Source organism: Saccostrea echinata, unplaced genomic scaffold (genome assembly GCF_033153115.1).
Source record: "Saccostrea echinata isolate AGI-Se365-2 ecotype Australia unplaced genomic scaffold, CSIRO_AGI_Sech_v1 ptg000050l, whole genome shotgun sequence".
Classification (NCBI taxonomy): Eukaryota; Metazoa; Mollusca; class Bivalvia; order Ostreida; family Ostreidae; genus Saccostrea; species Saccostrea echinata.
In genome coordinates, this window is record NW_026889799.1 from 2431809 (window position 1) to 2443001 (window position 11193).

General features: G+C 34.9%; 1 protein-coding gene across 1 annotated transcript; it reads left to right on the forward strand.

Moving 5' to 3' along the window:
• Positions 1-1189: 1189 nt before the first annotated feature.
• Positions 1190-10608, forward strand: LOC133203408 (uncharacterized). Its single transcript, XM_061339196.1, has 4 exons — positions 1190-1248; positions 9042-9488; positions 9622-9837; positions 10166-10608. Exons 2-4 carry the CDS (start codon positions 9042-9044, stop codon positions 10442-10444), a joined length of 942 nt encoding a protein of 313 aa, XP_061195180.1. The 5' UTR covers positions 1190-1248; the 3' UTR covers positions 10445-10608.
• The last annotated feature ends 585 nt before the right edge of the window (positions 10609-11193 follow it).

Below are 11193 nucleotides of genomic sequence, written 5' to 3' on the forward strand. Positions count from 1 at the left end.
ACAAAGGATCCAAAGGCCACATCACTCACCTGAGCAATTATGGCCATAACTTTGACCAAAACAAAACAAAAAAAAGGGGGGGGGGGGGTTCAGGAGCACCTCATGGGGTCATATGTCTAGATCTTTATAACACTTGAAATGCCACACAAGTTGTGTGGTGTATCAAGTGTTTTTAAGATCTGACAATTGCAAGGAACAAGAATATATGATTTAGTGTAGCCCCACCCTACTTTTGGGTGATCAGCATGTCATAGTACAATTTTCATATGATATGTATTCATATCAATACACAATATTTAAGGTGCCAAGTAGAGTTTGGTCATCTGATATCCTGTTCAACTATGTCTGACACACATGTACAGATATTTAATCACATATCATGGAAAACAATAAGGTACGATGATTTGAACAAACTAAAAGCTACTTTAATTGAGGATGCTTCAACATAAGTTTCAATTTTTCTGGATAAATGGTTCAAGATTTTCTTTTAAATTGCCAATACATTTTCATTGAATTTGAATCATCTCCCCTTGAAAATGTTACTAGTTTTTAGACGGAGGCTATCAGCCTCCTCTATTACTATCGGTCAGCCTGCATATGACGTCGATAATGAACCGGAAAGATTTGGCAGACACCACCTAGCGGCGAAATTATGTCTATCATACTTTTTCAGGAATAGAGTTTGATAAATAATTATATAAATATGCAACATTTTAAAAAAAATTAATTTCGGTTATTTCGTCATCTACTGTGCTCAGAATAAGAATTTTATATTCTATACTCGCCCTTTTCCGTCACCGTTGAAATGGCTGAGTAGTTACGATTGTTCTATAAATATGTCACTCGGATCACCTTGGCCTATTCCATATAGATATAGGGTAGGGTTTGCCGAATGATGAATATGTATGAGAATAATGAATAATGATGAGGTTTGGGGTTTACATGCAGGGTAGTCAGTTAAAGAAATAGTTCAAATTGTTTATGTTATTAATTGCATCAATAATGAAAGTATATGGTAAAACGTTACATAAATATTGTGTATGTATATTTTTTATGCTAAATAGTGGAACATGGACTAATAAAAAGAGATAGATATTGTTTCATAACAATGCGGATGAATGAACAAAAATAGTGCGTAGCGTCATTCAGGAAAATTTGCAGGAAGAATCCAGAGGCATTCAAGCAAAGAAACGTCAACAAACACAGTTTTCCACGTTATCCAGTGTAGTGTGTTCTCAAAAGACAAAGGTAAAGAATACTTAATCATTGTATTATTAAATATTCACCGCAGTCTTGGCTCTCTCTGTCAATGTAAACTATTTATGTTGGTGTAGACCAGTTTATTCACCAGCTGTAACGTTAAATCCTTTAATCTGAGCACGTGGATACTTACGATTTGACACTGTTTAGATCTAATCATTTCTTTTCAGAAGTTTGTCAGTTTTCTCACAACATCTGCTTATCATGTCTTAGATGTCACTTGTTTAGAAATATTTCTCACTTATTTTAGTTAATACTGTGAAAAATTAAGCTTGAGAAAATTTTGAGAGAATATTGCTTGACTACTGAGATGAAGCATGAGAAAAGGTTGAGATGAGGATAAAAATTGTTGAATTGAAATAGAGAAAAAAATAAGAAAAGTGTACAGAAGTGTGAATTGAGATACTAATTGGAACATACAAAACATAAGGGAATGCTCAACCTATGAACCTCCAACCATGGCGAAGCTAACATAATAATTGTGAATATTGTGAGTCACATTTTCTCAGGACACATCTTCAAGACTAAGATAATATAAACTTGTCAATAATCATGCAACCATTATCAGTAAGTAGAATTCACAAATTTGAAATTAACTGCTACTGAATTTAGTTGAATTCATAATTCTGAAATTTAAGCCACTAAATCCTTTGCTCAAAGTTGTTCAAATAAGAATTGAACACTTCATCACAACAAAGAGTAAAATATTGGTTAAAAACTGAATTAACTTTTAGTACATCCTAATTTAATACACTTTGGATTTGAAATTTAAGGAATATTGCAACCACACAGTGTTTGAAATTTCACAAAAATTGCCCGTCATGTTTGAATTTCCACAAAAATTGCCTGTAATGCACTAAAATGATTAACAATTCAAATTGTTGATAATTTGTTGCTTTTTTAAAATCTTACTTCAAAGGCACAAGAGGACCAATGCAAAAGTCTATGACTTTTTATTCCTTATACTTTGTAACCATTTAAGGCATTTATGATCTGTTTCTACATCTTTATGTATGTAAAAAGGTGTGTTGAGAGAAGCTTTTGTTTTTTGGAACATTTTAGCTTATGATGTAATTAAAACATCAGTTATAAAGAATTTTGTTACTAGTAACAGTGAGTGTTAACAAGATATCAGAGTCAACAATGTACATATTAAATAAATGATCAATATAGAACGTTCAGTGACATGACATTCTCATCAGAAGAATTAGCAGCTCAAATCTAAAGATTATATACAATATGGAGCATCATCCAAGTCTTGCTTTGCCATCAAAGATCCTATGTGCAGATTATTCTCAAGGTGGATCCCATTTTCCATCAACATCAAGAGGCAAGCAATGTATGAGCAAATGCTTTATGTTTTTACTATTCACACAATTTGTAAAAGATGCACCTTCTTTGTCAAGACATGACTTGCATGCAATTTTGGAAGCTGGTGATATTTTATACACTTCCCTTCGTAAGTCAGATGAGTTTTTGCTGATATCAGAATTACCAAATCATGTCAAATTTAGAAAGAAATATTTTTCATCATATGTGAAAAAAACCTTTGTGGGTTGTATGGGTATTAGTAGCAGTTCAGGGATTGGTGTGTCACTTGAAACTTCTTTGAACAGGACTTTAGCAGCAACTGAAAATGCAATACTCATTTTCCATTCATCTGCAGTTGCTATTAAGCATCATGGAGGATATTATTATGTTTTTGATTCCCACAATAGGGGTAAAAATGGCCTTTGTGATCCTGAAGGAAAATGTGTTGTTTCAATGTTAACTTGCTTTCCAGCTTTATGCCAGTTTTTGAGAAATCTTTGCCAATCTTTATCAGCAACTGAACTTCATAAAGTTCAATATGAAAGTTGTGCAATAACATTAAGAGAATTGTGTTCCAGGCCTCATAAACCAATTGTAAATATTAATGAAGATAGGAGGAGTTTTCTTTTGAATACCACTGGCATTGCATCGCAGTTGGTGGAAGATGTTACTTTAGGAAAGAGAGTTCATGAAAGCCTTGAAAGTAAACATTCAACAGCCAAAAAAATTTGTTGTGAAATGAAGGAGGATATTAATGAAAAGGGTGTTTCATGTATTTCAGACCTACAATTATTAGAAAACAAATCAGACTCTAACAGAATAAACAAGGCAATAGAAAATAAATCAGAAAGTGATAAGGGAAACAAATTGAATAAACAAGTTCATTCTGCTATTGCTAACTTTAAAAATTTTGTTGCAAATGGTCCGTCATATATTTGTTCCTGCTGCACTCAGACATGGTTTAGGGAAAGCGTCTTTAAAACTGAATCTTTGCACTCCTCAGTGTTTGCTAGGGCATATTTACTGAACATAAAAAGTGCTGAAAAAACTGAGTGGGTTTGTTTGACATGCTATCGGCATTTGAAACGGGGGAAAGTTCCAGCTTGCTCAGTTCAGAATGGTTTTGGTTTTCCAGAAAGACCACCCCAGTTAGATATAACAGAAATGGAAGAGCGCCTGATAAGTTCACGAATCCCTTTCATGCAAATAATGGAAAAACCGCGAGGTGGCCAAAAAAGTTTGCGTGGAAATGTCGTTAATGTTCCGTCTGATGTTAGTGAGACAGTGAAATGTTTACCAAGAATGTTTGCAGAAACTGAGACCATTCAGGTTAAATTGAAGCGCAAAAATGCATTCAAACATCATGTATTACATGAGCCTGTGAGACCAAACAAATGCCTTGATGCCCTACAGTGGCTAATTGAGAACAGCAAGCTGTTTAGGAGTGAAGGGATAACAATCAATGCCAGTTGGAATATCACAGAAGAACAGAAAGAGTGGTATGATTTAAACAGGGAACAGACAGAGGACAGTTCTGAATAAATAGTCATGAGTGTAGAGGAAGAATGCACAGACAACTGGACAGAGGATCCAAACTTTCACACTAGATTAACTGGTAATACAGATACACTGATGTATCCTACTGATGTAAGGTCTCTCTGCAGAAATTTTTCCTTTGCGCCTGGTGAAAATCAAATCCCCCTAGGTTTATATCAGGATCCACATGCTGAATATCTAGCTTTTCCTACAATATTTTGTGGTCAGGATCGTCCATCTAACAAAGACAGGTTAGTTCCAGTCACATACAGTACCACATGTAAGTGGGAGTTGAGATCAAAAGACAGGAGAGTAGCTTGCTCAATGCCAAATTTGTTTTTCAAATTAAAAAAGATACAGGTAAAACAAATTCAAGACAAAGTAATTCTTGCCATGAGAAAGTGCCAAAAAGATGGCAAGAAGATAACAGCTAAGCAAGTTTTTAACCCTGCTGCTCTTGACAATATTGTACGATTAAATGAAGGTTATAGGGTTCTACGGACATTGAAAGGATCCCCTGCATACTGGGAAAGTGCTAAAAAGGATGTTTTTGCCATGATAAGACAATTGGGAATACCAACATGGTTTTGTTCATTTTCAGCTGCAGAAACAAGATGGACTAGTCTGCTAAAAATTCTGAGTACACTACTGAACAAAACAGAATTATCTGATGAACAAATCTCTGAGCTCTCTTGGACAGATAAATGTGAGCTTATAAAGAAAGATCCAGTGACTTGCTCAGGGTATTTCCATCACAGGTTCCAGATATTCATGCAAAGAATCTTGAAAAGCAGTTTGAATCCGCTTGGGAAAATTGTTGATTTCTTTTTCCGTGTAGAATTCCAGCAAAGAGGTTCTCCACATATCCACATGCTCTTGTGGATTGAAAATGCCCCTATTTATGGAGAAATGACAAAAACAGACATAGAGGCTTTTATCGACAAGCATTGCACCTGTTCAAAGAATGATGAAATACCAGAACTGATCAATTATCAAACACATAGACATGTTCATACATGTAAAAAGAGGGGGGAAAATGTCTGCCGATTTAACTTTCCTTTGCCACCAATGCCACAAACAAAGATTTTGGAACCCCTTTATGACAAGGAATTCGAAGAAAATACTCAAGTACAGCAGGATTATCTTAAGATTTTCGAATATTTAAATGAAATCAAACTAGGGGAAGAAATCACATTTGAAAATTTCCTAAAGGAACTAGGAATGACATTTGAATCCTACGAAATGGTTATCAGGTCAAGGTTGAAATCAGCAAAAGTATTCCTGCAGCGTAATGTGTCAGAGATAAGAATTAATTCATACAATGAAGTTTTATTAAGAGCTTGGGAAGCTAACATTGATGTTCAATTTGTGCTTGATGGATATGCTTGTGCAGCATACATAGTCTCGTATATTTCAAAATCACAGAGAGGAATGTCCAATTTGCTACATGAAGCTTGTGAAGAAGCAAGGAATGGAAACATGTCCTTAAAACAGCAAGTAAGGAAGATTGGAAACAAATTTCTCACACATGTGGAAATATGTGCACAGGAGGCAACATATCTAATATTGCAAATGCCTCTGCGTAATAGTAGCAGAAGTGTTGTATTTGTCAATACTAATGAACCAAAACAAAGAACATTTTTACTTAAACCAATGGAATCCTTGCAGGAACTACCAGATAATTCCACTGATATTGAGTCGGACAACTCAATTAAACGTTATCAAAGAAGACAAAAGTCACTACAAAATTGCTGCTTAGCAGACTTCATCTCAAAGTTTGATGTAATTTTTCCTGCAAAAGATAAAGGGCAACAACACATTGACTTACACCTATTGCCAGAGGATGAAAATAAATGAAGATGACATTTTTCAAGAAACAGATACTGCTGAAAATAACTACGAAAAAGAGTATCAAATGAAAGATGGTTCAATACTGAGGCAGCGAAAAACACAGAAGATCATAAGATATGTGAGATTTAACAGGGAACAGGACCCAGAAAATTACTTCAGAGAACAACTGATGCTGTTTTTACCATGGAGAAATGAAGACCATGACTTAATGGGGAACTTTGCCAATTATGAGTTGTGTTTCTTTCACAATCAAGAGACCATAAAAAAGAACAAAAAACAGTATGAGGCTGATAAAGGAATAACAGATGTTATAGAAAATGATATGCATCATATGTCAGTTGATGGTAATCATGTTGTTTCAGCAGAAATTCAACATCAAGAGGAACTTGACTTACAACAGGATGTTGAAGTATGCGAAACACACGGATGTTTCAATCCACAATTTATGGGAGCAGAATATGATATAGGCACAGATTTGGGAATCACAAGGAAGCAAATTGAGACAAATGATGTAGTATTGCATCAAATGACTGACACTGAATATAAGAATAAAGTACGGTCTTTAAATGAGGATCAAAAATTATTCTTCTACCATGTACTTCATAAGGTGAAAATGGGAAATTTTCCATTCTATAACTTTTTGACAGGAGGTGCAGGTGCTGGTAAAAGTTTGTTGACAACATGCCTATATCAAGCCATCACACGATACTATGCAAAACAGCCAGGAGAAAATCTTGATGAAATAAAAACTGGTCTGTGTGCTCCAACAGGTAAAGCTGCATATAACATAGGAGGACAAACCATTCATTCCTTGTTCTGTATCCCTGCAAATCAAAACCTGTGTTATAAACCTCTTGATGCACAACAGCTAGATACAATAAGAGTAAAGTTTCGCAGCCTGAAAATAATTTTTATTGATGAAATATCAATGGTTGGCAATAAAATGTTCAATTTCATTAATTTACGACTCCAAGAAATCTTTGCAAGAAATATTCCTTTTGGAGGGTTAAGTATCACAGCAATTGGTGACCTTTTTCAGCTAAAGCCGGTATTTGATGGGTGGGTGTTTGAAAATCTTAATGATGGATATGGGCCACTTGCGATGAATCTTTGGAGTGAATTATTTCAGGTGTTTGAACTAAAAGAAATTATGCGACAAAAAGAAGACAAAGACTTTGCAGAACTACTGAACAGATTACGGGAGGGATTGCAGACAGAACAGGACATAGAGCAATTAAAAACACGCACGTCTTGCTTGAATGCATTGCAGAATGTCAATCTTGTTCCACATTTATTTACAACAAATGCTAAGGTAAATTGTCACAACATGAAAGCATATAATAGTGCTGCTATTGAAAACAAATGCACTGTTTCAGCAATAGACACAGTAGGTGGCGATGTAACCACAGATATGAAAAACAAAATTCTTGCACAGGTATCCGAAAACCCCTCAAAAACAATGGGATTGCATAAGGAACTTCATCTTGTGAAAGATTTGCCAGCAGAAATATGCACAAATGTAAATGTACGGGATGGACTAACTAATGGTAGCCCATGTGTTGTAAAGAAATTGGATTTCAGAGTTCCTGGTTTCAAAAGATGTAGTATTGTGTGGACTTTGTTTGATGAACCAAGCATTGGGTCTGCCACTAGAATGAAATATGCCCATTTGTATACCAAAGATATTTGCAAATCTTGGACACCTATTGTTGAAATTTCACCAAAATTTACTGTAGGGCGTCATAAGTCCTGTTACGTTACAAGAAGGCAGTTTCCATTAAGGTTGGCCTGTGCCAAGACCATCCACAAAGCTCAAGGGTCAACTCTGAATGATGTAGTAGTAGATTTAGGGACTAGAAAAGAAGAACATATGCATTATGTTGCCTTAAGTAGAGTGCGCAAGATACAGAACTTGTTCATACTGTCTTTGAATGATCAGAAGATAGCAGTATCTGGCAACATTATCAGTGAAATGCAGCGGTTGAGAGACAATGCTGTGTTGAGGACATGCTTACCAATATTGGGAAATATTGCATCAGATATGAAAATCATATATCAAAACTGCAGGTCCTTGCACCTTCACATGAAAGATGTCTATGCTGACAAAAATTTGATTTTAGGAAAGATTATAGCATTCTCAGAATCTAGGCTTATGTATAGAGACAGAGATGAAGATTTTCAGTTGCCTGGTTTCAACATGTATCGTTTTGATGCAGATGTTTCAAATGAATTAGAACGCCCATGCACTGGAATGGTGCTATATTCCCAAATTGAGTTGAAAAACCCAAGAAATTTTATTTTATGTGGCATAGAAACTGTAATTGTAACTTTAGATTACAAGGAATGTGCACTAAACCTTGTGTTTATTTACTGTCCCCCGAAAAAAGCAAGCATCTCTAATTTTTGCCAATACCTGATATCAATTATGCAGTTACTTGAGGCAGACATTCCAATTTTGATCATGGGAGATACAAATATTGACTATTTTTCCCAAAAACAACTTTCCGCATTTATACAAAAAACAAAGCTGAGACAAATTATGCATAGTTATACAAGAGACTATGGAACATGCTTAGATCATATTTATACTACATATGTGTCGAATTCAGATGTTTCTTGTGCCACCTTAGAATCTTATTACTCGGACCACAAACCAATTATTGCTTATTTGCCTCTGAATTAATGGGAAACAATGATTTTTCCTATACTGTTTCATGAAAATTTCATATTTATTGGCTTATAGAATAGATGTACACACTGATTATGGGTACTATTTTAAGAATTTCCATATTTCCCCTAGAACGTTAGTCTAAGACAGCTTTTCTTTACTTTTTTTCTTTTTCCTGTAGTGTTTCATTTTTGTAGTGTTTCATTTTATGTTGCATTGTGAGACATATTTATTTGGTAATTGTGCAATAACAGAACATAAAGTCTTCAGATTAAATTAGTATCCCATATAAAACTAAAGCAAAGGTTAATGTTATTAAAGTGGTTGTTTATTTTCAATCTACTGATTATTAATGACTTCATCTTGTATCAAATTTCTTGCCAGTTATCTATAAAAACATATTTTCTTAATTCAGATGCAAGAAAAATCTCTGAAAGAACTGAGTGAGGAAAGCAAAACCAAGGAGACGGTAACCTACCCACTGGGGAAGTTGGTTGTGAAAGTTGCCAAAGTTGGCCACACAGCAAAATTCACAGGGAGCAATGGAGTGCCAGGAAGCATGCTAAACTTTAGCATTGCTGATTCAACAGATGCAATGTTGGCTACTCTGAGTGATGAGACGCAATTTAACAAAATAAAGGAAGGAAGAACCCTTCAACTCAGGAACTTTCTGGTGAAAGGAAAGAGAGTAGTGCTTTCAGGGCACTCAAAAGTCATGAGTGCATCTGCTCTAGAACTGCCTGATGGACAAATTCAGAAGGCAACACTTCTCATCATGCCTCCATCTCCCTCCAAGACGCTGAGGGAAGCCATGGACTCCCCTCTGCGTGACATCGTAACTATTCAGGGCCAGATAATTCGGGTAAATATTAGAAGTTTGTTCCCTCTAGTAGTGCAGAAATTGAAAGCATTCATATTTTCCATTTACTCACATGTACATGTTTTGCTTTTATTTGAACATATTTCTATAATCTATTGTGTATATTATTTTTTAGGATGAAGCAGTTAAGTTTGTTCAAGTTGGGCAAAAGGAGACAAAAATTCGAACCATCACCTTAGAGGAACACGGAAACACAATGGAGGTAACACTCTGGAGGGATTTGGCAGAAAGCCAGCTTAAAGTGCAAGACTTCGTTGAAATTTGTCAGTGTGTCGTGTCTGAGTGGCAAAAGAAGAAATCACTGAACACGACAAGGAACTCTTTAATCAAGGTAGCATACAAGTATTAAATAATGGAAAACTCAAGTTGAATATATATTTTTATGAATAAAAGGAAGCAATGTTGAAGCATCAACACCAGTATAATCGGTAAAATGTTTTAGTTCATGTTTTTGTTTAAAGCATATATAATTTTTGGAAATTGTGTATTTTCTTATGTTCACTAATGGAAGGTAGTAGTATTGTTGCTCAGAATATAATTTGCTTGTTTTGTAAAGGATTGTCCTTAACATTGCTCAGTTCCTTTCTAGCAAATTATTAAAACTACCTTGCAAATTACAGTTAAATTCTGTAGCTTAAAATATCCATCATACTTTTCAGACTGTTGCTCCCCGTGAAGTTGATGTGACAGGCCAAGTAGAGGCTTTGGCGATACTTGAACAGGACGTGGAAATGTGTATCAGAGACGAGACGAAGGGTTTGAAAGATGTAAAATTTGATTTGGCTTTGCTGAAATTAGAGCTCAGTTTAAGAGAGGACGAAGGAAGTATGGAAACTGATGCAGATCTGGAAGAATTCTTGATCACGAAATTGCCGTTCAAGGTTCAAGTCAAATTGACTGGATCAAATGTAAACTCTTTTGACATCCTTGAAATGTAAAGCTATGTTGCGGGTATAAATGACTTGCCTACTATTGTGTCAAAACACCAATGATTATAGAAGGTTTCTATTCTACTTGTTAAACTTCAAAGTTACTGCTATTTTTCATTCATTTGGTCTTTTTACAAATGCATGTGAATATCATTTCCATGTTTTTTTTATCATCAGAGATTTACAAATTGTGAAACATACAAGTATTGTAATGATCCACTTTGGTATTTTCAATAGTAAATGTGTGGTAAATATATGTGCCATTTTTACAGATTACTCGGGAATTCACTTTTACATCTTGTCACCTGATATTGATCAAAACATGAAAATTTTTCATATCATTTCAAGGCTTCTGAACAGCAATTGTCACTTGCAGCAATGCTGAGGGTATGAAATGTTGCATTTAGATTGTTCCTTTGTATTTGTGTTACACATGTAGATAATTCCTTGATCTATGCTTTATGTACAGATAAAATTAAGAATGACACATTTTTTCAATTTTAAAATTCATTGCAAAGCTGTACTTCATTTTTTTTTTACTTTTATAGAGAATTGTCTATTTTCCCTTTATATTATTTCTTCTTAGCATTTGAATGCTACAGCTTTTTGCCATACATAATTGCTGTGACAGTGCATGATGCTCAAGATATTTTGCACTTGTGTACATAGAGCTTTTTTCCCTTGTCAGACTGAAGGCGATTCAATATTGTCAACCTTTGATGTGTTAATATTAAAAACAGTATATGGAAATCGTTTTC

Coding starts and splice junctions, on each gene's coding strand:
- LOC133203408 (XM_061339196.1), top strand. CDS start 9,042: ATGCAAGAAAAATCTCTGAAAGAACTGAGTGAGGAAAGCAAAACCAAG. Junction 9,489..9,621: donor TTCAGGGCCAGATAATTCGG/GTAAATATTAGA, acceptor ATTATTTTTTAG/GATGAAGCAGTTAAGTTTGT. Junction 9,838..10,165: donor CAAGGAACTCTTTAATCAAG/GTAGCATACAAG, acceptor CATACTTTTCAG/ACTGTTGCTCCCCGTGAAGT.